This window comes from Scyliorhinus torazame, chromosome 2 (assembly GCF_047496885.1).
Source record: "Scyliorhinus torazame isolate Kashiwa2021f chromosome 2, sScyTor2.1, whole genome shotgun sequence".
Taxonomy (NCBI): Eukaryota; Metazoa; Chordata; class Chondrichthyes; order Carcharhiniformes; family Scyliorhinidae; genus Scyliorhinus; species Scyliorhinus torazame.
The window spans coordinates 332,640,765-332,668,450 of NC_092708.1; the positions used below are offsets into that span (position 1 = coordinate 332,640,765).

Genomic DNA, 27,686 nt, shown 5'->3' on the forward strand with positions numbered 1-27,686 from the left:
TCTGGCAAAAATCGAGATCTGCGGCCGGCATTGATTCAGGCACGATGGTCTGGTCCCTTCTCTGCAGCGAAAACGAGTTTTTCGCCCCGTGCCGGTGGGAGCAGGCAAAAGTGGAATTTGCATGCATTTAAATGTGATTAGCGGCTTGGACACTTCATGCTCCGTCCTTCCACGATGCTCCGCCCCTCTCAGCCGGAAGTCTTACGGGTGCGAATTGCGACAAGTATTTACAAAAGGGGACTGGGTGTCATGGCTGCAGATGGGGAGCGGGAGGCTCAAAAAACACTGAAAAACAATTGAAAACTGTTGGGCTTGCTGGGGGGTGGCTGCCTGGGCCGGGAGCAGCAGTGGAGAAGGTTTTGCTGTTGAACCCGTGGTGTTGGGGTGTCCACCTTGGAATCGGAGTGGCCTGGCTCAGGCCGCCATGGCTGCAGTCTATCTTTTAAATGCACCTCTTTGGTACATTTAATTGGCAAAGGCTGATGGCGGACAGGAGATGCGGTGTTGAAACGTCCAACAGCAACAGCAACTTTCTCTGCCGTATAGTGGAGGACTTAGAGTAAAGAAACTGGGGTGCGATTTAACCAAAAGTTTCTAAGTGTGGTAGTGAGTGGGAACTGCCACGAGGTTCCTGACGCTCAGACCAGCGGAGAAATCACTGCGGGAAAACGTAAATTGGTCCACTTAATGAGGCTCCACGGGCTTCATGCCGCAAATGATGGTCCCGCTGGCAGATTGGCCGGGACTGTGCTCACCAGCCCCCTGCTAACAAGGGGGAGCAGCACTTGAACCAATCCTGGACAGCCAATCCCAGTCAGCTCGCAGCCATGCCTCCGAGGAGATCAGCCCCACGATTTGGGGATGCCGACCTGGGCAGATTGTTGGAGTGGTAGGGGCCAGACGGGATGCCCTGTTCCCCTGAGGGTCTTGGATGGTCAGCCATGGAGCAGCCAGTGTCGCCTGGGAGGAAGTGGCAGTGGCTGTCAGCTCGGTGAGCGTCACCATGAGGACAGATGCCCAGTGCCGTAAGAAGGTCAATGACCTCCAATGGGCCGCATGAATGGGTTGGCATCAGACCCCCATACTCCTCACCCCCCCTTCCCCCCATCTTCCCATCCCCTCAAACTGCCCCCCCCCACCTCCCCCACATATGCCCCACGTTGAATGACACGTGCGGCTCACAATCCTCCTCTGTGTGCCCGCAGGAGAAGTTGGCCCACAACAGACAGGAGAGGGCCCAGACGAGCGGCGAGGTACCCCCGACGAGAAAAGGGCGCTGGAAGTCGCGGGGTTGGCTGAGGAAAGATCTGTCACCGACATAGAGGTTGGTGTGGGGCACAGAGGAGAGGATCCACCAACCCCCACCCAGATGACCTGTAGTACATGAGTTGTTAATGTCTATACACACACGACTGCGTGGCAAAATTTGGTTCCAACTCCGTCTACAAATTTGCTGGCGACACGACCATATATCGAGCTCAAATATGTCGGATCATGAGCAACGATGAGTCCGAATACAGGAGGGAGATAGAGAACCTAGTGCAGTGGTGCAGCGACAATAATCTCTCCCTCAATGCCAGCAAAACTAAAGAGCTCGTCATTGACTTCAGGAAGCAAAGTACTGTACACACCCCTGTCTGCATCAACGGGGCCGAGGTGGAGATGGTTGACAGCTTCAAATTCCTAGGTGTGCACATCACCAAAAATCTGTCCTGGTCCACCCACGTCGACGCTACCACCAAGAAAGCACAACAGCGCCTATACTTCCTCAGGAAACTAAGGAAATTCGACAAACTGACTCTTACCAACGTTTCAGATGCACCATAGAAAGCATCTTATCAGGCTGCATCACAGCCTGGTATGACAACTGCAAGACTGCAAGAAACTTCAGAGAGTCGTGAACACCGCCCAGTCTATCACACAAACCTGCTTCCCATCCATTGACTCTATCTACACCTCCCACTGCCTGTGGAAAGCGGGCAGCATAATCAAAGACCCCTCCCACCCGGCTTACTCACTCTTCCAACTTCTTCCATCGGGCAGGCGATACAAAAATCTGAGAACACACACGAAACAGGTTCAAAAACATCTTCTTCCCCGTCGGTACCAGGCTCCTAAATGACCCTCTTATGGACTGACCTGATTAATACTATGCCCTATATATTTTACCCGATTCGGTGTCTATGTATTTACATTGTATACCTTCTGTTGCCCTATTATGTATTTCCTTTTATTTCCTTTTATTTTCATGTATTAAATGATATGTTTGAGCTCCTCGCAGAAAAATACTTTTCACTGTACCTCGGTACACGTGACAATAAACAAATGCAAATCGATGCAGACCGACCCATCCCTCCCACTGATCACATGTCCCTTCTCCCGCAGGATCCTCATCCGACGGTGCCGGCACATCTGGGGTGGTCCCCACACTTGCCTCCCATGAGAACATCACAGAGGAGAGCTCTGAGGACACCACCGTATTCATGGCACAGCTGTCATCCCCACCCTCCACCAGCACAGAGACACACACCTTGATGGCCGAGTGTAGTGGACATGCCTCTGGGGAACATTCTGGTGAACACAACACAGTTGCTGATGTACATCAGGTGGAGGCAGGAACTTCCAGGCGTGACAGCAGTCGGATGCCTGCTGGATCTCAGGACCGAGCTGGGTCCCAGTCAGATGCTAAGCATTTGGACCAGGTTTACCGGAGCTGATGCAGACGATAGGGCGTGACCAAGAGTTTCAGAAAGGGATGTCAGCGACACCCTAGCAGGTCCGTAGATGATTGGAGGAGTCCCAGATGAGGGCACAGGAGCTGGTGCTGGCAATGGGTGGCACCGAGGCCTACATTGCTAGGATGGCGACTGCAGTGGTGAGCCTGGGGCTCGACGTCGGCAACACGAGTGGTAGTGTCCAAGGCGTAGCTCAATTGGTGACGGCCATGGCTGAGCACCTTGACAGCATGTCCCAGTCGCTGGGGGACCTGATCCAGTACCAAATGGACCTTGATGAGGCACTGCGTGGCATGTACCAGCCTCAGATGGCCATTGCCAAGGCCTTCCAGAGTACTTCCCAATTGCTGGGGGTGGTCTTCCAGTCTCGTGTGGGCATAGCCGAGGCACTGTGGGGCATGTCCTAGTCTCATGTGGGCACAATCAAGGTGCTGCAGAGCTTGTCCCAGTCACTGAGGAGCATCGCCGAGGGCGTCGACACGATGGTCCAGACACCGGGGAGCCACCACGGTTGGCAGAGTCAGATGATGCAGGGGCATCAGGGGTTCGAACCAGCTGCCCCTCTGTCCTGAGGTGTACCCCAGGGCCTTATGGGCACCGTCTGGGAGGAGGGGTGCTGGCTGCCATCCCGGAGTCACCCTACGGAGTGGAGACGGGGCCCACCAGCTCACTCGGGACCCACCCCCCGACAACAGCGTGTCTCGGAGTCAGCACCCGGAACAGGGTGGCACAGCAGGGCATGTGCCGCCAGTAAGTGCACTGGGGCCCTCCGGCCCCAGAGCCCCCAGAAGGCACCCACCAGGGGCATCAAAGGCCAAGGGCATTTCAGAAGGTTGCGTTTTCAGTTGGTAGGGGCGAGCGTTTGTTATCTTGGGATACATGTGGCACAGAGCTGGGCCTAGCTGGAACGCTGGTGGAGGGAATGAAGGAAGGCTTTAGGTGGTGTGATGTGTTGCCTTTGTCATTGGCTGGGCGGGTCCAAACAGTAAAGGTGATGGTGTTGCCGGGCGGCATGGTGGTGCAGTGGTTAGCATTGCTGCCTCGCGGTACCGAGGACCCGGGTTAGATCCCGATGCTGGATCACTGTCCATGTGGAGTTTGCACATTCTCCCCGTGTTTGTCACCCCCACAACCCTCAGATGTGCAGGGCAGGTGGATTGACCACGCTAAATTGCCCCTTAATGGGAAAAATTAAAAACAAAGGGCTGGTTTCTCCTGCACCACCTGCAGCAAGAACGTCTGGGGCGAGCCACGTACAATGGAGAACCCCAGTGACCTTTGGCGGGATTCTCCGGGGGGGTGGGGGGTGCTAGCGCTGCCGAATCTGCAGAATAATTATTGGGCAGCGAACATAGCTATGGTACGGAAGTTGTCAGTGGAGGAGATGTCGGCATGGGGAGGCTTTGTGGCAAGGGACCAGTCCAGGGGCTATTGTTGGCACCTCTCCCATTCTCGCAGCCATGTAATCCACGGGACCGGTGGTCGTATCAGCGTTGAGGATGTGGAATCAATGTCAGCAGCACTGTAGGATGGAAGGCATGTCCCTGTGGGCGTCGATTTGTGGCAACCACAGGGTTGTTCCAGTGGGGCTGGATGCGAGAGTTTGGGTCTGGGGGCGGTTCGGGATAGAGTATTTCCAGGACCTGTTCATGGGGGTTAAGTTCACGGAATTAGAGGAGTTTGAGGAGGTGTACTTGCTGCCGAAGGAGAATGGGTTCAGGTATCTGCAGGTGAGGGACTTTGTGAGGAAGGAGTTGGGTTCGTTCCTGCAGCTGCCGCCTCCAGCGCTGCAAGACAAGCTTCTGTCCGAGGATGAGATAGGCGAGGGTAAGGTGCCAGATGTATACGGGGAACTGCTGAAGTGGGGGGAAGTCTGGTGCAAGTGGGAGGAGGATTTGGAAGGGACGATGCAAGCCGGGGCGTAGAGTGAAGCTCTGTGAAGGATAAACCCATCCGCATCATGTGCAAGACTGAGTTTAAGGTGATACAATTTAAGGTGGCGCTTAGGGCTCATATGACGAGGTCTAGAATGAGCCGTTTTTTCCAGGGCTGAAAGATAGGTGTGGATGGTGTGCAGGGGACCTGTGACCATGCCCATATGTTTTGGGCATGTCCGAGGTTGAAAGGGTTCTGGAAAGAGTTTGCCAATGCAATGTCAAAGATTTTGGGAGTTGAGGTGACGCCGAGCCATGGATGGCGATATCTGGGGTGTCATGGATCCGGGAGTGCAGGTGGGAGAGAGGTTGACGCGGTAGCCTTTGCCTCCCTGATAGCCCAGAGGCTATCAGATTTCTGGTGCGGCACGCCGGTGGGATTCTCCGTTTCGCCGGCTGGTCAATGGGGTTTCCCATTGTCGGGCAGACCCCCGTCGTCGGGAAACTCCCGGGCTGCCGGCAAAGCGGAGCATCCCGATGATGGAGAATTCAGCCCCATGTCCGCCATAGGAAGGTGGAGGAGGGGTCCTCCACAAGATTGAGGCTGTTCATTGACTTTTTGAAGGGACATTAACAGGTCAGTGGTCAGGGGCATTCTTGATGTTTTATTTGGCTTTTCGGGGAGCTGGGTGTAAAAAGAAGGGGTGGAGGGGGCGGTACAGGGATATAGGTTGGATTCTCTGATTGCTGACGCTGAAATCGCATTCGACGATTGGCCAGTGAATCCGTTTTGACGCCGAAATCGGGGGCGGCGCTGTTTTTCGGATGTTTCGCCCCTCAAAGACAGCGTCGTCGCTGACTATGCCGCTTGCTGTTGGCCACAGGACATCATCTGGGGCCCTCCCCCGATGCTGTGCCCCCCGATGGGCCGACTTCCCGACGGTGTGGGACACGTGCTCACAGTTTTCTGGGATCTCGCGTAGCGGCTGCGGACTGTGTCCAGCGCCGCCACAGTCGGGGGGGGGAGCTGATCCGCTGGCCGGGGTGGGGGGCTTCGGCGGGGGCTCGGGGGACTGGTGGGGGTGGTCCCAGGGTGGTGAGGAAGGTTACAGAGGGGCACTATCTGGCAGGCCGGGTTCGCGCGTGGCTGGCGTCATGTTGTGTGACACGACCGCTGCAGGTCGTCGCCATGCACATGCGTGGCCACGGACCCGCCATATCCGTCCATATCTGCAGGGAAAGCCGGCGGCTTTGTGTAGTGCGGCTGCAACCCCCAACCGGACGAATCATCGGTGCGGGGGTGGCGCCGACATTTTGGTTGTAAAACTAGACACATGCTCTGGACATAGCCTCAAAATCGGAGAATCCAACCCACAGTATTAATTACGTATGGTTTACTGTTGCTGCTGTTGTTTGCTCGTTTCTGTTCTGTACATATTTGAAAATGATTCCAATAAAATATTTTTCAAAAAATAAAATGAATAATCTTTCACTATGGCATATTGATCATTTACTATGATAACTATTTCCAGGTTACAACGATAAGCCCAGCAGACATCTATTACGATGGGACCATGTCAACATTACGATTTGCTGAAAGGTAATGGGTGCTGTTTATTCTGAAACCTTCCATCCAGCTCAACAGCAAAGTTAAATATTGAATGGAATGTAAAGCATTCTCATCCTCCCAATCTGTCCTTCGGTGTAGGGAGGTGGTGTGTGGGGTCCACGTATTGGTGATGTTTGCTCATGTTAGCATTAGGTAGTCACTGTTTACTGTCTTTATGAATATTCTGGATGAAGGAACTGGGGAGAATTTCTGCATGTTTTGTGGATGTGAAAAGGCCAGGAAAAGGGAGATGCAATGGGAGAATAGGCTTATTTCTGATAAATATACATGAATATTCGAATGCAGCATGATGTATTTGGGCAGGGAAAGCTCCAAGCATGTATACACCATGCAGGATAAGGGCCTGTAAATTTCAGTACGTGATCAGTGTGGTAGTATGTATTGGGGGTCATGTGGGACTGGAAGCCCTAATGTCATTGGCTGACAGATCCCGGGTCCTGGTTGGCCGTTGACCTCATACTCCGCCCTGAAGGCGAAGTATAAGAAGCCGGTGCCTTCCCCCGCAGGCCAGTTTACTATCGGGCTGCTGGGGAACAGACACGCTTAATAAAGCCTCATCGACTTCACTCTATTCGTCTCACGGAGTCTTTGTGCGCCACAATTTATTAAGCGTGCCTAAAAAGGACTATGGAGCTCAGGATCATTCCAGAATGCCTGACGATCAGCCCCCACGCAGTGAATGTGGCAGCAGCCTTCAAACACTGGCAGACTTGCTTCGAGGCCTACATCAGATCGACCACAGGCCGAGTCTCAGACGAACAAAAACTGCAGGTCCTGCACTCGAGGGTGAGCACGGAGATTTTCACCCTCATTGAAGACACCCACGATTTCCAGACGGCGTTCACAGCACTGAGAAGTCTCTACGTTCGCCCAGTTAACCAAATCTACGCTCGCTACCAGCTCGCGACAAGACGGCAAGCTCCCGGAGAATCGATGGACGAGTTCTACGCCGCGCTGCTGATTTTGGGAAGAGCCTGCAGCTGCCCGTCGGTGAATGCAAACGAACGTACGGACATGTTAATGCGCGATGCTTTTGTGGCAGGTATGCAATCCTCCCAAATCCGGCAAAGACTTCTAGAAAAAGAGTCGCTAGGACTCTCAGAGGCACGGGCTCTGGCAGCCTCGCTGGACGTAGCCGCGCGTAATACATGCGCCTACGGCCCCGACCGCGCGGCACGCCATTGGGCCCCGTACGTACCCGCCGCGGCAAACCCCCTCCCCCCCCCCCCCCCCCGGACACCCCACAGGCTTGCGCAGTCCAAACGCCGAGTCGCACCGGGGGCGCCCGCTGTTATTTCTGCGGCCAGGCGAAGCACCCCCGACAACGCTGTCCGGCCCGCGCAGCCATCTGCAAAAGCTGCGGGAAAAAGGCCACTATGCGGTGGTGTGCCGATCCCGCGAGGTCGCCGCCGTCCCGGGGCTACAGGCAGCCTATGCGTCCCAACCCCCCCAGCACGCCATGTGCGACCCGCAGGCGCTGCCATTTTGGGTCCCGACCACCGCGGTCCCGGGAGAACTGGGAGCCCTGCACGCCGCCTACGCTCCCCAACCCCCCTCCCCGCAGTCCATGTACGCCGCCGGCGCTCCCGATTTGGGTGCCGGCCAACACTCTCCACGGAGAGGAGGGGGTTTTTTGCATCCCGAACGCCACCCTCACCCCCGTCCCGCGCCCCACGCCTGACCCGCCGGCGCAACCTACCTGGACCCCGACCACCGCTGTCCCCGGCGAGGGAGCCCCGCACGGTCCCAGCGCTCGCGGCCCCACGACTGACCCGCCGGCGCCGCCGACCTGGGCCCTCACCCCCGTCCTGCGCCCCACGCCTGACCCGCCGGCCTGGGCCCCGACCACCGCTGTCCCCGGCGAGGGAGCTCCGCACGGTCCCAGCGCTCGCAGCCCCACGACTGACCCGCCGCCGCCGCCGACCTGGCGCCACCGACCTGGGCCCTCACCCCCGTCCCGCGCCCCACGCCTGACCCGCCGGCGCAACCTACCTGGACCCCGACCACCGCTGTCCCCGGCGAGGGAGCTCCGCACGGTCCCAGCGCTCGCGGTACTGACCCGCGGCCTGGGCCCCGACCACCGCTGTCCCCGGCGAGGGAGCTCCGCGCGGTCCTAGCGCCCGCGGCCCTGGCGCTCGCAGTCAAGGAACTCCGCGCGGTCCTAGCGCCCGCGGCCCGGGCGCTCGCAATGCAGGAACTCTGCGCGGTCCTAGCGCTCCCCAGACCCCCCAGCACACCATGTGCGACCCGCAGACGCCGCCATTTTGGGTCCCGACCACCACGAGGGGAGGAGGGCGCCGCCATCTTGGACCCCCCCGACCTGTACGACGCATGGGGGCGGCCATTTTGTCCACCCCCGACGCCATCTTGTGACCCCTCAGCCACGTGCGATGTATGGGGGTGGCCATTTTGTCCATCCCCGACGCCATCTTGGACGGCAACAACGGACCCCACCCCACTACTACAACCACGGCTCGCTTCGGTTACGCTCAATCAGGCTCCGCCCCGGACTCTCCAGATGACGACGACAACGGTCCTAATTAACGGCCACGAGACGCCATGCCTAGTCGACTCCGGGAGCACGGAAAGTTTTATACATCCCGACACGGTAAGACGCTGTTCCTTAACTACCTTCCCCAGCGCACAAAAGATTTGCCTAGCTGCAGGATCCCACTCCGTACAGATCCAGGGATTCTGCATAGTTACCCTAACGGTACAGGGGAGGGAATTCAAAAACTACAAACTTAACGTCCTTCCCCAACTCTGTGCCCCCACCTTGCTGGGCTTAGATTTTCAATGTAACCTACAGAGCCTTACGTTTAAATTCGGCGGCCCCATACCCCCACTCACTATCTGCGGCCTCGCCACCCTCAAGGTGCAACCCCCGTCCTTGTTTGCGAACCTCACCCCAGATTGCAAACCCGTCGCCACTAGGAGCAGACGGTACAGCGCCCAGGACCGGACCTTCATTCGCTCCGAAGTCCAGCGGCTACTAAAGGAGGGCATAATCTAGGCCAGCAATAGTCCCTGGAGAGCGCAGGTGGTAGTAGTGAAGACAGGGGAGAAACAAAGGATGGTCATTGACTATAGCCAGACCATCAACAGGTACACACAACTAGACGCGTACCCTCTCCCCCGCATATCCGACATGGTCAATCGGATTGCCCAGTATAAAGTCTTCTCCACCGTGGACCTCAAGTCCGCCTACCATCAGCTCCCCATCCGCCCAAGTGACCGCAAGTACACAGCCTTCGAGGCAGATGGGCGATTATACCATTTCCTACGGGTCCCTTTTGGCGTCACAAACGGGGTCTCGGTCTTCCAACGGGAGATGGACCGAATGGTTGATCAACATGGGTTACGGGCCACGTTCCCGTACCTCGACAATGTAACCATCTGCGGCCACGATCAGCAGGACCACGACGCCAACCTCCAAAAATTCCTCCAGACCGCCAAAGCCTTGAACCTCACGTACAACGAGGACAAGTGCGTTTTTAGCACCGATCGGCTAGCCATTCTGGGCTACATAGTGCGCAATGGGATAATAGGCCCCGACCCCGAACGTATGCGCGCACTCATGGAATTTCCCCTCCCGCACTGCCCAAAAGCCCTGAAACGCTGCCTGGGGTACTTTTCGTACTACGCCCAGTGGGTCCCCCAGTACGCAGACAAGGCCCGCCCCCTAATACAGACCACGACCTTCCCTCTGTCGACAGAGTCTCGCCAGGCCTTCAGCCACATCAAAGCAGACATTGCAAAGGCCACGATGCGCGCCATCGACGAGTCCCTCCCCTTCCAGGTCGAGAGCGACGCCTCCGACGTCGCTCTCGCGGCTACCCTTAACCAAGCGGGCAGACCCGTGGCCTTTTTCTCCCGAACCCTCCACGCCTCAGAAATCCGCCACTCCTCAGTGGAAAAGGAAGCCCAAGCCATAGTGGAAGCTGTGCGACATTGGAGGCATTACCTGGCCGGCAGGAGATTCACTCTCCTCACTGACCAACGGTCGGTAGCCTTCATGTTCGATAATGCACAGCGGGGCAAGATTAAAAATGACAAGATCTTAAGGTGGAGGATCGAGCTCTCCACCTTTAACTATGAGATCTTGTACCGGCCCGGAAAGCTGAACGAGCCGTCCGATGCCCTATCCCGCAGCACATGTGCCAATGCACAAATTAACCGCCTCCAAACCCTCCACGAGGACCTCTGCCACCCGGGGGTCACTCGGTTTTACCACTTCATCAAGTCCCGCAATCTCCCATACTCTTTAGAAGAGGTCCGTACAGTCACAAGGGACTGCCACATCTGCGTGGAATGCAAGCCGCATTTTTTCAGGCCAGATGGAGCGCACCTGATTAAGGCTTCCCGCCCCTTTGAACGCCTCAGTCTCGATTTCAAAGGGCCCCTCCCCTCCACCGACCGCAACGCATATTTCCTTAATGTAGTGGACAAATACTCCCGCTTCCCTTTTGCCATTCCCTGCTCCGACATGACCGCGGCCACAGTCATTAAAGCCCTGAAGAGCATCTTCACGCTGTTCGGTTACCCCGCATACGTCCACAGCGACAGGGGGTCCTCTTTCATGAGTGACGAGCTGCGCCAGTTCCTGCTCAACAAGGGCATAGCCTCAAGCAGGACGACCAGCTACAACCCCCGGGGGAACGGGCAAGTAGAAAGGGAGAACGGCACGGTCTGGAAGGCCGTCCTACTGGCCCTACGGTCCAGGGATCTCCCAGTTTCACGGTGGCAGGAGGTCCTCCCGGACGCTCTCCATTCCATCCGGTCGTTATTATGTACAAGCACTAATCAAGCGCCGCACGAGCGTCTCCTTGTCTTCCCTAGGAGGTCCTCCTCTGGAACGTCACTGCCGACCTGGCTGGCGGCCCCAGGACCCATCCTGCTCCGAAAGCATGTGCGGGCACATAAGGCGGACCCGTTGGTCGAAAGGGTTCACCTCCTCCACGCAAACCCCCAGTACGCTTACGTGGGATCTGGCGCCCGCCGGCACCACGCACCCCCCCCCCCGACACCATCAACCCAACCGCCCCCCTTCCTGCCACCGCCGCACCCCGCGACCGCCCCCTTCCCAGGAGGATCAGTCCCCCTCCCCTTTGCACCGACAGCTGAAACCGTGCGGCTCCCGGAGGCGACAACGCTGGTACAAGCACCACCACCACCGCCGGGGCCAAGGCGATCGACACGGACGACCAGACCGCCCGACTGACTCGTGGCGTCGATGTAAAACAAAGATGGACTGTCCAATGAACATGTTGTTTTTCCTATACCCTCTGTAAATAGTTGTAACAGGACGATACTGTCCAATACTGTACTACCATGTAACTGTTCTATCCTCCCAGGACCAGCCCTGTAAACCCTTACCACCATACGAAGCATCACCCCGCCGGGTTCATTTTTGACAAGGGGTGAATGTGGTAGTATGTATTGGGGGTCATGTGGGACTGGAAGCCCTAATGTCATTGGCTGACAGATCCCGGGTCCTGGTTGGCCGTTGACCACATACTCCGCCCTGAAGGCGAAGTATAAGAAGCCGGTGCCTTCCCCCGCAGGCCAGTTTACTATCGGGCTGCTGGGGAACAGACACGCTTAATAAAGCCTCATCGACTTCACTCTATTCGTCTCACGGAGTCTTTGTGCGCCACAATCAGTATGAAGCTCTATAAGCAGTTGGGAGGTGATTGCGAGAGCATTCAGGCGCATTGCGATGACAATAAAATATTGAACTAAAAGTGCGATCCATTTTTGTACAATGCCCTTTGCACGTTCTCCCAGTGTCTGCGTGGGTTTCTTCCGGTTGCTCCTGTTTCCTTCCACAATCTAAAGGTGTGCAGGTTAGGTGGATTGGCCATGATAAATTGACCCTTAGCGTCCAGGGATTTGCAGGTGAAGTGGGGTCATAGGGCTACAGAGATCGGGTGGGGGGAGGGCTTGAGTAGGGTGCTCTTTCAGAGGGTCAGTGCAGACTCAATGAGCTGAATGGCCTCCTTCTGCACTGTAGGAATTCTATGGTTCTGTGGAGACAGAATGAATGGTAAACCCCAGAGCTGAGGGGGTTAGATTACAAGGAGAGGTTGAGTAGACTAGGACTGTACTCATTGGAATTTAGAAGGATGCAGGGGGATCTGTTGGAACATATAAAATTATGAAGGGAATAGATAGGATAAATGCGGGCAGGTTGTTCCCACTGGTGCGTGAACTAGGGGGCATAGCCTCAAAATAAGGGTAAGTAGATTTAGGGCTGAATTTAGGAGGAACCTCTTCACCCAAAGGGTTGTGAATCTATGGAATTCCTTGCCCAGTGAAGCAGTAGAGGCTCCTTCATTAAATGTTTTCAAGATAAAGATAGATAGTTTTTTGAAGAATAAAGGGATTAAGGGTTATGGTGTTCGGGCCGGAAAGTGGAGCTGAGTCCACAAAAGATCAGCCATGATCTCATTGAATGGCGGAGCAGGCTCGAGGGGCCAGATGGCCCACTCCTGTTCCTAGTTCGTATATTTTAATGTTCTTATTAAATCAAAGAGGAAAAAGAGCTAGGTATATTTAATTCATATCATAAAGCAGCAGATCATGTTTGATCTAATTGGGGAGAAAATGCAAAACTTTACATGCTATAATCTTTGTGATAAAAATAATACAATAATGCACATGGTTCAGATAGCAACCTGTCTGCACCAGACTTTTATGAACAGAATTGTACACATGGAAGCTGTCAGCCTAAAATGACGGAGGGAAAATTGGGCTGGCATCATTTTTCTCCACCCTGTCACAATATGTGGATATTGTAAAGCACAAAAAGGATTAATGTAATGTTACTACTTTAGTCACTAGATGGTGCTATAGAGCAACCATATAAATATCAGCGGCTGGATGCTCCCAAAATGGGGCTATGTCCCCATGCCGGTGTAAAACTGCAGGAGTTGCACTCGCGTGTTTCCTGAAAAAAATACAAGCCAATTCACTTAACTTCAGGGGGCTAGCAGGGCCCCAGAGTGCTTCACAAAGCTTTGGCTGCAGAGACAACTCCCCGCTCTTCTGGTTTCGGGTCCACGCATGCGCCCGGCGGTGGCCTCCAGCGGCCATGCCGAGCGCCATGGCGGACTCGGACCGCGGAGGCAGCTGGAAGATGTTGGCCCTCCCGATCGACCGCGCGCCCGAGGATCCGTCCGGCCCGGTCTGTCCCCCGGCCGCCCATAAGGCCCCCATCCCCACTCGGTACCCGATCTCCCCGCCCCCCCGCCATGGCGGCCGCGGACTAAGTCCGCAGCCGCCAGGTGAGAGTCCCAACCGGCTATAGCATGTTAGTTCAATGCCGTCGGGAACTCGGCCAGTCGGGAGCGGAGAATTGCTGGACGGGCCTCTGCCAATGGCCCCCCATCCGCGCGGACTAATTCGCGAATGTGCGGATATTCGGGGCCTGGAGAATCACCGAACCGGCGCCGGGCCCGATTCTGTTGGGAAATTTGGAGCGGGGCTGCAGAGAATCCAGCCCCAGATGCTTCCTTGACTTCTGGGAGGTAGATGAAGATAGATGGAGAGAGTGGAAGAGAGCAAGACAGAGTGGTTGTGAGATAGTTGTACTAATAGTATAGTTAATGTGTAGATGTGTCGTGTAATCTTTAATTAACTAATTCCTTAGTAATAAGTCTGAATCTAATTCAGTGTAGTGTAATAAATTAGCTTTGTTTAATAAACACAGCTTGCTGTTCTTTGTTAGCACTACAACCTTCACCATCCTGAAAGAACTAAAACTAAGAACGCAACACCCCCGACTTTAACACAATCTCATGGGAGAGGCAAAAACACAGAGAAAACGTTGGCCTTATTAGGAAAGAAATATGGTCATTTTCTTTTCAGAAGCCCAGAGCTTATTAAAAAAAACACCAGATGATCAATACGACTATATGGCATATTACCCATACTTTCTATATGTACAGGTGTAAAGATGTTCACCACTTGCAGGAACTCCCTTATCAAAACGCTTGCAGCCAATCCATACTTGCTGTACGTGATGACAATCCAAAGCAGAGGTTGATGACTGTCTGTAAAAAGAAGAACATCCGGACACCAAAACAATTTCCATGTTTTTGTACCATGTCCTGTTTTCCTCCCTGAACTATCCAGGCCAAATACATTAGCTATTTGGGCAGACTAGTCTTTCCATTATTTTAAAAACCTCAACCATGGGCGAAATTCTCCATTGTCGGCGGAAAGTCCGCCGATCGGCGCATAAAACGGCGCAAATCCGACTTGCGTCACGTCGGAAAAATGGGTCGAAAGTCTCCGGCCCGAAATGGGCTAGCAGCGACGTAACGGGATCCGCGCTTGCGCAGTGGTTCACGTCGTGCAGCGTCATACGCGCCGCACGGCGTGACGGCTCATAAGGCCCCGCTGCTCCCCCCCACCCGACCGGAACACCCGACCGCAACACCCGACTGGATGGCTGGCCGCCGCTCAGCCCCGAGGTTCGAGTCACGGGATGTGGAGGCGCTTCTGGACGCGGTGGAGCAGAGGAGGGACGCCCTGCATCCCGGGCACGGCCGCAGAGTTGCCCCACGCCACAGCCGGCGTCTGTGGAGGGAAGTGGCAGAGGCCGTCACCGCTGCGGCCCTGACACCACGGAGAGGCACCCAGTGCCACAAGAAGGTGAACGACCTCGTCAGAGCAGGCAGGGTGAGCCTCCCCATATCCCCCCTCCCCCATATCCACCCTCCCCCATATCCCCCCTCCCCCATAGCCCCCATATCCCCCCCTCCCCCATATCCCCCTCCCCCATAGCCCCCCTTCCCCCATATCCCCCCTTCCCCATATCCCCCCTCAGCCATATCCCCCCTTCCCCCATATACCCCCTCCCCATATCCACCCTCCCCCACATACCCCCTCGCCCATATCACCCCTCCCCCATATCCCCAAGTGAATCCAGCCCTAACCTTAACCTCTGCAATGCACGCGCAACCAATGGTGTGCATTCATATACCTGCCTAACAGTGTTGCCTTTTACCCCTGCCACCCCCCCCCCACCCCACAGGAGAAGCGCGCACACAACAATAGGGAGCATGTGACGACTGCAGGAGGCCCCGCTGATGAGAGGCCACTGTCCGAACACGAGGAAAGGGCCCTGGAACAGGCTGGCGGACCTGAGGACCGGGAGGTTGCTGATGCAGAGGTCGGGGGCGTACTAGCAAGTGAGCCACCGACAGCCCGTCCCCATATCCCCCCTCCCCTATATCCCCCTCCCCCATATCACCTGATCACTGCCTGATGTCTAACCATGCATGCTTCATTGTGTATCGCAGGACCAAACGTCCAGGCACCCATCCCCGCAGATGCAGACCGCCCACAGGATGCCCCTCGGAGGCCACGGGAGATGGAGAGACCCGGACCCTCCAGCATGCGACGCCCGCAGGATGCCCCTCGGAGGCCACGGGAGACGGAGAGACACGAACCCTCCAGCATGCGACGCCCGCAGGATGCCCCTCGGAGGCCACGGGAGACGGAGAGACCCGGACCCTCCAGCATGCGACGCCCGCAGGATGCCCCTCGGAGGCCACGGGAGACGGAGAGACCCACACCCTCCAGCATGCGACGCCCTCAGGATGCCCCTCGCACACCATGGGAGACGGAGAGACCTGGAGCAACAGGGAGACGACACCCCCGTCACGTGCGGGAGCGACCACCCAGCGACGAGGGGGGCAGCCACAGGCCCCCGTCACATCCGAGCCAGGACATCACGACCCAGGACACCACTACCCAGGACACCATTACCCAGGACACCACTACCCAGGACACCACTACCCGGGACAGCACTACCCGGGACAGCACTGCCCAGGACACCCCTACCCGGGACAGCACTACCCAGGAAGACGAAATACCGGACAGTGACTCCGAGTGGATGGGTGGAGACGAACCCCCACCCCAAAGTGCCATGGACTCAGAGTGGGACGAAGAGCACGACACAACGCCACTGCTGTCACCAACACCCTCCACCATCGCAGAAACACTCACCACGGTTGGGCACTTTAGTGATGAGGCGTCTGGTACACTCACTGGTGCGCACAACACAGCCGTCCCGGTACAGCAGGTGGAGGTAGGAGCAGCAGAGGGACCGGGTGGTCGGAGGGCAGCCCAGCCCAAGCGAACATCTGCCGCCCAGATGGATCCCGGGTTCCTGCAGTTACCACACCCACACATAGATCCGATGCCACCACCGACCCGGAGACGAGCGAAGAGGGTGACGGGCGGCTTGCGGCGGCTGCAGTTGCAGGTGGAGGAGTCCACCCGCGTCCAGGAGCTGGGAGTGGTGCCGGTCATGCGTGCCACCCAGGCCGACACCGCACGGGTGGCGGTGGAGGCAATGGGTGCGATGGTGTCAGACATGGGGAACGGTTTGCGAGGCCTGGGGCTTTCCGTGCAGGCGGCGTCTGTGGCCCAGGAAATGGCTGCCCTCTCACAGGAGGCCATGAGCCAGTGCCAGCGCCAGATGGCAGAGGCGCTCAACGCCATAGCCCAGTCTCTGCAGGCCATGGCCCAGTCTCAGCAGGCCATGGCCCAGTCTCTGCAGGCCATCGCTGAGGGCATCGGCGCCAGTGGCCATGTGCGAGCCGGCGTCGCACTGTCACAGACAGGGTTTGCCAACCCCCTGGGCTCCATGGCTGCAAAACTGCAGACTCCTGTCGATACCAGCACGGGCCTCCAGGACTGGCAGCGCCAGATGTCGGGGGGGCGTCGGATGGCCAGTCCGTTCGCATCCCCCACCCATGTAGAGGCCTGGGGGCCATCGGGCACCCCGAGGGAGGAGGAGGTGGTGTGGTCCGTCCCGGCTCCCCCTGTAGGGGAGGTCCCGGTACACCGCGACACCTCGGACTCCCCCCCTTCCGTCCCAGGTGCATCGGGTGGGCAACGGGCAGGACAGGCTGGCAGCTCGCCATCCCAGTCGCCCGGGCCGCAGCCCGGCCCATCTAGGCCAGGATGCCCCAGGAAACGGCCGCCAAAGGGATCCAGTGTCAGAGGGCAGGAATCACAGGAGTCCACCTCCAGTTCTGCTGTACCGTCTGGGTAACCACGTAGACGTAGTCAAAAGGCCCGTAAGGCCAAACAAGTGTGTGTGTGAGGGGTGGTCTTACCTCAGCCCCAGGTGAGTCTGCCCCCTTCCCCCTGGGCCGCCATCAACATCCCCGCGGGCAGAGGACGGGACCGTGCGCTGCAGTGTCACAGCCGCATGCAGGGATGGTCCGGGTGGATGGTGGTACTGTGGCCATGGGTCAGACATAGTCCAACGATGTAGAGCCAGGAGCTCATCGCAGGGCGGGTTGTCATCATCCTCCATGGCCTGCAATAGACACGCGTCCACCCGCAACTGTGTGAGCCCGGCCTGTTGGGCGGCAGGTGGATCGGCAATGGGGGGGGGGGTGGTGTGTATGCGGGTGGGGTGGGTGGGGTTGGGGAGGGGGGTGAGGGTGCTGGGTGGGTGGATGGGTGGGGGGTGTGGGTGGTCGGCTGTTGCCATGGTGTGCGGTCTGTGGCCATACTACCCGATTCCCACGCCCATCTAGTCAGTGAAGTGGGCGTCTATCAGTCTGTCCCGTGCCCGCTGGGCCAGCCGGTAACGGTGGACAGCCACCCGCCTGTGTCTACCCCGTCTGCCCTGACCATTACCCCCATCCCCCTCATCTGGGTACACTGCCTGGGTAACGGGCGCAGACGTGCAGGATCATCATGCGGTGGTCGCAGACCACCCGTATGTTCATCGAATAGGTCCCCTTCCTATTGGTGAACACGGTCCTGTTATCTGCAGGTGGCCGCACGGCGACGTGCATCCCATCGATCGCGCCCTGGACCATGGGGAACCCAGCCACGGCAGAGAAGCCCATGGCCCGGGCATCTTGGCTGGCCCGGTCCACGGGGAAGTGGATGTAGCGGTGCGCCATGGCATTTGGGCATCTGTCACTGCCCGGATGCACCGATGCACCGATGTCTGCGATATGCCGGACAGGTCCCCACTCGGTGCCTGGAATGACCCCGTTGTATAAAAGTTCAGGGCCACTGTAACCTTGACGGATACGGGGAGAGGGTGTCCCCCGCCAGTGCCACGCGGTGACAGGTGTGCCAGCAGGTGGCAGATGTGTGCCACGGTTTCCCGCCTCATCCGGAGTCTCCTCCTGCATTCCCGGTCCGTGAGGTCCTGGTAAGACTGCCGGGGCCGGTACACACGGGGCGCCCTCGGGTGCCTCCGTTGCCGTGGGGCCGCGACGTCCTCCTCCCCCTCCTCGTCCTGTTGGTCTGGTGTCCCTCCAGCCTGGGCGGCTGCCGCCTGTCCCTCTGCGGCAGCCTGCGCCGCCTCTCTGGCACGCTCCTCCTCCTCCTCCTCCTCCTCCTCATCCAGGGCAACATAGACATGAGCGGCTGCCGCCACACCGGCGAACATCGCTGGATGATCGGAAAACATGACAGCCTGGTGGGGGGGAGGGGAACGACGACAGGTCATCATTGCCCATATCCCCTCCTCCCCCCAGCCAGGTGGCATGGACCGCATGGGTCCAACTGTTGGAGGCTGGCACCTGGCCAGGTGGACCAACTCACTTGCCCTCGCATCCCCCTCCCCGGCACGGACCCCCCCCCCCCCCCCCAACCTCCACCCCGGCACGGACCCCCCATCCCCCTCGCCGGCACGGACCCCACCCCCCCAACCTCCACCCCAGCACGGACCCCCCCCACAACCTCCACCCCGGCACGGACCCCCCCCAACCTCCACCCCGGCACGGACCCCCCCCAACCTCCACCCCGGCACGGACCCCCCCCCCCCAACCTCCACCCCGGCACGGACCCCCCCCCAACCTCCACCCCGGCACAGACCCCTCCCCAACCTCCACCCCGGCACGTACCTCCCCCCCAACCTCCACCCTGGCACGGACCCCCCCCCCCAACCTCCACCCCGGCACGGACTCCCCAACCTCCACCCCGTCACGGACCACCCCCCAACATCCACCCCGGCACGGACCTCCCCAAACCTCCACCCCGGCACGGACCCCCCCCCACCCTCCACCCCGGCACGGACCCCCCCCCAACCTCCACCCCGGCACGGACCCCCCCCCCCAACCTCCACCCCGGCACGGCCCACCCCCCAACCTCCACCCCAGCACGGACCCCCCAACCTCCACCCCGACACGGGCCCCCCCCCCCAACCTCCACCCCGGCACGGACCCCCCCCCAACCTCCACCCCGGCACGGACCCCCCCCAACCTCCACACCGGCACGGACCCCCCATCCCCCTCCCCGGCACGGACCCCCCCATCCCCCTCCCCGGCACGGACCCCCCATCCCCCTCCCCGGCACGGACCCCCCCCCATCCCCCTCCCCGGCACGGACCCCCTCCCGGCACTCCCCCGGAGCCCAGCCTACTCTAACCACCCCCCCCCCCGCCACACACACACACACACACAACTCGAGACACACCTCTCCTCACGCATTCAGACTGCGGCCACGCCATCGCCTGCCCAGAGCCAACCCCCCAGGCCGTCACTCACCTCCTCGCTGGTCGGCGTGAACCTGGAGCACAGGGTCACGCCGATGAAAAGGAGGATTAAATTACGTCGACGTGAACGGTCATCACGTCGACGGGACTTCGGCCCATCCGGAAGGGAGAATATCGGCAGGCCGAAAATCGGCTGCCTTGCGCAGACCCGTGACATTCTCCGCAGCAGCGGCGCCATTAACGCCCCGCCGACTTTTCTCCCTTCGGAGACTTCGGCAACCGGCGGGGGCGGGATTCACGGCGGCCAATGGCCATTCTCCGACCCTCTGGGGGGTCGGAGAATGACGCCCCATATCTCCCTGAAGTTTATGCTCATCTAACATTAAGGAGTCCCTGTTTGCCAATCTTCCCCAGAAGGCCCATAAACTAGGTACCAATCAAGGTGCTGGCGTCCAGACCATTTCCAGGTCTCTCATGTGCAGGAACATATTCCACATGAGATTTGACAAGAATCACAGTGCAGAATGTGGCCATTTGTCTCATCGTGTCTGCACCGACCCTCTGAAAGAGCACTCCACCCAAGCCCACTCCCCTGCCCTTTCCCAATAACCTCTGAACCTAACCTACCCACATCCCTGGGTACTAAGGGGCAATTTATCATGGCCAATCCCCCGAACCTGCACATCTTTGGACTGTGGGAGGAAACCGGAGCACCCAAAAGAAACCCACACAACATGAGGAGAAAGTGGAAACTCCACCAGACAGTCACCCAAGGCTGGAATTAAACTCGGTCCCTGGAGCTGTGAGGCAGCAGTGCTAACCACTTTGCCACCAAGCACAGTTTGCTTATCTTCAAGTTCCCAATTGTAATTTAGGGTCCACATTGAAAACTTGAAGCCATCTGGCTTCTTTTCATATGTTATTGGACCTAATGCATATGTTCAATACTTTTTGTTTTGATACTAGTTTCTAGCATTGGGCAGGTTGTTTAGTTAAATCTTGTGTAACTCTGCACATTGATTGCAATATTGGCTTTGAGTTTGTATAATTGAATTCTCCAGTACTTGAGCTGACAACCACTCTAATCTGCTAACCTGGGGCGGGATTCTCCCCTACCCGGCGGGGCGGGGGGTCCCGGCGGGATGGAGTGGCGGGAACCACTCCGGCGTCGGGCCGCCCCAAAGGTGCGGATTTCTCTGCACCTTTAGAGGCCAAGCTCTCACCTTGAGGGGCTAGCCCTGCGCCAGAGTGGTTGGCGCACCGCCAGCCGGTGGGAAAGGCATTTGCGCCACTCGAGCCGGGGCCGAAAGGACTTCGCCGGCCGGCGGAAGTCCGCGCTTGAGCAGGAGCGTCAGCGGCTGCTGACGTCATCCCCGCGCATGCGCAGGGGGGGGGGGTCTCTTACGCGTCGGCCATGGTGAAGGCTGTGGCCAAGGCAGAGGGAAAAGAGTGCCCCCATGGCACAGGCCCGCCCGCGGATCGGTGGGCCCCGATCGCGGGCCAGGCCACCGTGGGGCCACCCCAGGACCCCGGAACCCTCCCACGCTGCCTCATCCCGCCGGTAAGAGAGGTGGTTTGATTCTCGCCGGCGGGACTGGCATGACAACAGCGGGACTTCAGCCCATCGCGGGGCGGAGAATCGGCGCGGGGGGCCCACCGTCAGGCGCCGCGCGATTCCCGTCCCCGCCGAATATCCGGTGCCGGAGAATTCGGCAACCGGCGGGGGCGGGATTCATGCCAGCCCCCGGCGATTCTCCGACCTGGCGGGGGGTCGGAGAATCCCGCCCCAGGGGTGAGATAATGTTCAGCAGGGATGAGAATCATCCCTCAAGATGCTGAACACCCCGGCACGGACCCCCCATTCCCCTCCCCGGCACGGACCCCACCCCCCCCCAACCTCCACCCCGGCATGGACCCCCCCCCCCAACCTCCACCCCGGCACGGACCCCCCCCCAACCTCCACCCCGGCACGGACCCCCTCCCAACCTCCACCCCAGCATTTGGAAAGTAACTCCCACTAACACACACATTAAGTATGAGACATAATAATGGCTAGATTTCAGGGCCCAAATCACGGATGCAACCCATGTTCCCCCCTGTTTGCCTAACTGGGATAATAGGGGCAAGTCGTGCAATTATTTATGGGGGTGCAAAGAAACACTGAAATATATTAGACTTTTATTGATTGGCATGATTTGTTAAAACCACAAAGACCTTGGGGCTTGATTCTCCGACATGATGCGCGAATCCCTCGCTGGGAGCGATATGAAAGTTTGTGCCCCATGCCAGCGGATCCACGCAAAATGGTACTTTGCATGGATTTTAATATCATTAGCGGGTTGGAGACTTCATGCTCCAACCCCACCCCGCCCCCACCCCCCACGATGCTCCGCCCCTCTTAGGTGGTCGTCTCGCGGGCACAAATTAGTGCAAGTATTTACAAGCGGGGAATGGGTGCCATGGCTGCGGAATGGGAGCGGAAGGCTAAACAAACTCTGAAAAAGCCTAAAAAAGTGCCGGGGTTGCTCCGGGGGCAGTAGCGGGGAGCGACTGGGTGTCAAGTCCGTGGACTCAGGGTGTCCCCATTGGGATCAGGGTTACCTGGCTCAGACCGCCATTGCTGCAGTCTGTGTTGTAAATGCAAGCCTCTGGGGTTACTGACAGACTCCTGGCAACTCTGAGTGTTCACTATGTCCTGTGAATGCTCAAAGAGGCTCTGGTCATCTGGGAGCCGCCCGTCTGGACATCATCATACCCCACCTGCATCATCAAGGGGATAGGCATGGCCAAGCTCAATCAGGGGCCCACCAGGGGCGAAATTCTCCGTTATCGGCGGAAACTCCGCCGATCGGCGCAAAAAACGGCGCAAATCCCACTTGCGTCACGTCATAAAAATGGGCCGATAGTCTGCGGCCCGAAATGGGCTAGCAGCGACGTAACAGGATCCGCGCTTGCGCAGTGGTTCACGCCGTGCAGCGTCATACGCGCCGCACGGCGTGACGGCTCATAAGGCCGCGCAGCTCCCCCCCACCCGACCGGAACAGCCGACCGCAACACCCGACTTGATGGCTGGCCGTCGCTCAGCCCCGAGGTTCGAGTCACGCGATGTGGAGGCGCTCCTGGATGCGGTGGAGCAGAGGAGGGACGCCCTGTATCCCGGGCACGGCCGCAGAGTTGCCCCACGCCACAGCCGGCGTCTGTGGAGGGAGGTGGCAGAGGCCGTCACCGCTGTGGCCCTGACACCACGGACAGGCACCCAGTGCCACAAGAAGGTGAACGACCTCGTCAGAGCAGGCAGGGTGAGCGTCCCCCATATCCCCCATATCCCCTCTCCCCCAAATCCCCCCCTCCCCCATATCCCCCCCTCCCCCATATCCCCCATATCCCCCCTCCCCCATATCCCCCATATCCCCCCTCCCCATATCCCCCCCTCCCCCATATCCCCCCTCCCCCATATCCCCCATATTCCCCCCTCCCGCATATCCCCCATATCCCCCAAATCTCCCCTCCCCCATATCCCCCCACCCCCATATCCCCCCTCCCCCATATCCCCCCTCCCCCATATCCCCCATATCCCCCCTCCCCATATCCCCCCCTCCCCCATATCCCCCATATCCCCCCTCCCCCATATCCCCCCCTCCCCCATATCCCCCATATCCCCCCTCCCCCATATCCCCCATATCCCCCCCTACCCCATATCCCCCCTCCACCATATCCCCCATATCCCCCCCTCCCCCATATCCCCCATATCCCCCCTCCCCATATCCCCCATATCCCCCCTCCCCCATATCCCCCCCTCCCCCATATCCCCCATATCCCCCCTCCCCCATATCCCCCATATCCCCCCTCCCCCATATCCCCATATCCCCCCTCCCCCATATCCCCCCTCCCCCATATCCCCTATATCCCCAAGTGAATCCAGCCCTAACCTTAACCTCTGCAATGCACGCGCAACCGATGGCGTGCATTCATATACCTGCCTAACACTGTTGCCTTTTACCCCTGCCACCACCCCCCCCCCCCAGGAGAAGCGCGCACACAACAATAGGGAGCATGTGAGGACTGGAGGAGGGCCCGCTGATGAGAGGCCACTGACCGTACACGAGGAAAGGGCCCTGGAACTGGCTGGCGGACCTGACGACCGGGAGGTTGCTGATGCAGAGGTCGGGGCCCCACGAGCAAGTGAGCCACCAACAGCCCGTCCCCATATCCCCCCTCCCCTATATCCCCCTCTCCCGTATCACCTGATCACTGCCTGATGTCTAACCATGCATGCTTCATTGTGTATCGCAGGACCAAACGTCCAGGCACCCATCCCCGCAGATGCAGACCGCCCGCAGGATGCCCCTCGGAGACCACGGGAGACGGAGAGACCCGCACCCTCCAGCATGCGACGCCCGCAGGATGCCCCTCGGAGACCACGGGAGACGGAGAGACCCGAACCCTCCAGCATGCGACGCCCGCAGGATGCCCCTCGGAGACCACGGGAGACGGAGAGACCTGGAGCAACAGGGAGACGACACCCCCGTCACGTGCGGGAGCGACCACCCAGCGATGAGGGGGGGCAGCCACAGGCCCCCGTCACATCCGAGCCAGGACACCACTACCCAGGACACCACTATCCAGGACACCCCTACCCGGGACACCACTACCCAGGACACCCCTACCCGGGACAGCACTACCCGGGACAGCACTACCCAGGACACCCCTACCCGGGAAGACGAAATACCGGACAGTGACTCAGAGTGGATGGGTGGAGACGAACCCCCACCCCAAAGTGCCATGGACTCAGAGTGGGACGAAGAGCACGACACAACGCCACTGCTGTCACCAACACCCTCCACCATCGCAGAAACACTCACCACGGTAGGGCACTTTAGTGATGAGGCGTCTGGTACACTCACTGGTGCGCACAACACAGCCGTCCCGGTACAGCAGGTGGAGGTAGGAGCAGCAGAGGGACCGGGCGGTCGGAGGGCAGCCCAGGCCAAGCGAACATCTGCCGCCCAGATGGATCCCGGGTTCCTGCAGTTACCACACCCACACATAGATCCGATGCAACCACCGACACGGAGACGAGCGAATCGGGTGACGGGTGGCTTGCGGCGGCTGCGGTCGCAGGTGGAGGAGTCCACCCGCGTCCAGGAGCTGGGAGTGGTCCCGGTCATGCGTGCCACCCAGGCTGACACCGCACGGGTGGCGTCCGCGGTGGAGGCAATGGGTGCGACGGTGTCAGACATGGGGAACGGTTTGCGAGGCCTGGGCCCTTCCGTGCAGGCGGCGTCTGTGGCCCAGGAAATGGCTGCCCTCTCACAGGAGGCCATGAGCCAGTGCCAGCGCCAGATGGCAGAGGCGCTCAACGCCATAGCCCAGTCTCAGCAGGCCATGGCCCAGTCTCAGCAGGCCATAGCCCAGTCTCTGCAGGCCATGGCCCAGTCTCTGCAGGCCATGGCCCAGTCTCAGCAGGCCATCGCTGAGGGCATCGGCGCCAGTGGCCATGTGCGAGCTGGCGTCGCACTGTCGCAGACAGGGTTCGACAACCCCCTGGGCTCCATGGCTGCAAACCTGCAGACCCCTGTCGATACCAGCACGGGCCTCCAGGACTGGCAGCGCCAGATGTCGGGGGCGCGTCGGATGGCCAGTCCATTCGCATCCCCCACCCATGTAGAGGCCTGGGGGCCATCGGGCACCCCGAGGGAGGAGGAGGTGGTGTGGTCCGTCCCGGCTCCCTCTGTAGGGGAGGTCCCGGTACACCGCGACACCTCGGACTCCCCCCCTTCCGTCCCAGGTGCATCGGGTGGGCAACGGGCAGGACAGGCTGGCAGCTCGCCATCCCAGTCGCCCGGGCCGCAGCCTGGCCCATCTAGGCCAGGACGCCCCAGGAAACGGCCGCCAAAGGGATCCAGTGTCAGAGGGCAGGAATCACAGGAGTCCACCTCCAGTTCTGCTGTACCGTCTGGGGAACCACGTAGACGTAGTCAAAGGGCCCGTAAGGCCAAACAATTAGACACTGAGTAAGTTGGCACGGGTGCAGGGCACAGATGAGTTTTTGGCGCTAGGGCACGTGCATGAACTCCTTTGGTTATTAAAGTCAATGTTACACCTACCGAAGCTGCCTTTGTGCTCTGTCCAAAGTGTGCGGGGGTGTCATGTACGTTGAGCGCAAGTGTGTGTGTGAGGGGTGGTCTTACCTCAGCCCCAGGTGAGTCTGCCCCCTTCCCCCTGGGCCGCCATCAACATCCCCCGGGCAGAGGACGGGACCGTGCGCTGCAGTGTCACAGCCGCATGCAGGGATGGTCCGGGTGGATGGTGGTACTGTGGCCATGGGTCAGACATAGTCCAACGATGTAGAGCCAGGAGCTCATCGGAGGCGGGTTGTCATCATTCTCCATGGCCTGCGATAGACACGCGTCCACCCGCAACTGGGTGAGCCCGGCCCGTTGTGCCGCCGGTGGATCGGCAATTGGGAGTGGGGGGGTGGTGTGCATGCGGGTGGGATGTGTGGGGTTGGGGAGGGGGGTGAGGGTGCTGGGTGGGTGGATGGGTGGGGGGTGTGGGTGGTCGGCTGTTGTCATGGTGTGCGGTCTGTGGCCATACTACCCGATTCCCACGCCCATCTAGTCAGTGAAGCGGGCGTCTATTTGTCTGTCCCGTGCCCGCTGGGCCAGCCGGTAACGGTGGACAGCCACCCGTCTGTGTCTACCCCGTCTGCCCTGACCATTGCCCCCATCCCCCTCATCTGGGGAGGACTGGGCCTCTTCCTGCTGCTCCTCCACTCCGCCCTCCTCTGCCTGCGGCACATCGCCCCTCTGCTGGGCTATGTTGTGCAGGACGCAGCACACCACAATGATGCGGCCGACCCTATCTGACCGATACTGGAGGGCGCCCCCAGAGAGGTCCAGGCACCTGAAACGCATCTTCAGCACGCCAAAGCACCTCTCGATCACTCCCCTTGTCGCTATTTGGGCATCATTGTAGCGGTTCTCCGCCTCATTGCGTGGCCTCCGTATAGGCGTCATCAGCCACGATCGCAATGGGTAGCCCCTGTCGCCCAGCAACCAGCCCCTCAGCCGGGGATGGCGTCCCTCGTACATGCCGGGGATGGATGACCGTGACAACACGAATGAGTCGTGTACACTGCCTGGGTAACGGGCGCAGACGTGCAGGATCATCATGCGGTGGTCGCAGACCACCTGTACGTTCATCGAATAGGTCCCCTTCCTATTAGTGAACACGGCCCTGTTATCTGCAGGTGGCCGCACGGCGACGTGCATCCCATCGATCGCGCCCTGGACCATGGGGAACCCGGCAATGGCAGAGAAGCCCACGGCCCGGGCATCTTGGCTGGCCCGGTCCACGGGGAAGCGGATGTAGCGGTGCGCCATGGCATAAAGGGCATCTGTCACTGCCCGGATGCACCGATGCACCGATGTCTGCGATATGCCGGACAGGTCCCCACTCGGTGCCTGGAATGACCCCGTTGCATAAAAGTTCAGGGCCACCGTAACCTTGACGGACACGGGGAGAGGGTGTCCCCCGCCAGTGCCACGCGGTGACAGGTGTGCCAGCAGGTGGCAGATGTGTGCCACGGTTTCCCGGCTCATCCGGAGTCTCCTCCTGCATTCCCGGTCCGTGAGGTCCTGGTATGACTGCCGGGGCCGGTACACACGGGGCGCCCTCGGGTGCCTCCGTTGCCGTGGGGCCGCGACGTCCTCCTCCCCCTCCTCGTCCTGTCGGTCAGGTGTCCCTCCAGCCTGGGCGGCTGCCTGCGCCGCCTCTCTGGCACGCTCCTCCTCCTCCTCCTCCTCCTCCTCATCCAGGGCAACATAGACATGAGCGGCTGCCACCACGGCGGCCAACATCGCTGGATGATCTGAAAACATGACGACCTGGTGGGGGGGAGGGGAACGACGACATGTCATCATTGCCCATATCCCCCTCCTCCCCCCCAGCCAGGTGGCATG

The 27,686-nt window shown here is 59.3% G+C and overlaps 1 protein-coding gene across 1 annotated transcript in view; it reads left to right on the plus strand.

The window, feature by feature from the left end:
* The window catches only part of LOC140407437 (kinesin-like protein KIF28), a 343,852-nt gene that overhangs the window by 121,157 nt on the left and 195,009 nt on the right, over positions 1–27,686 (plus strand). The window contains exon 11 of the mRNA XM_072494929.1: positions 6,142–6,209. Within this exon, the coding sequence (XP_072351030.1) occupies positions 6,142–6,209 (68 nt within the window). The remainder of the gene's footprint in view (positions 1–6,141; positions 6,210–27,686) is intronic.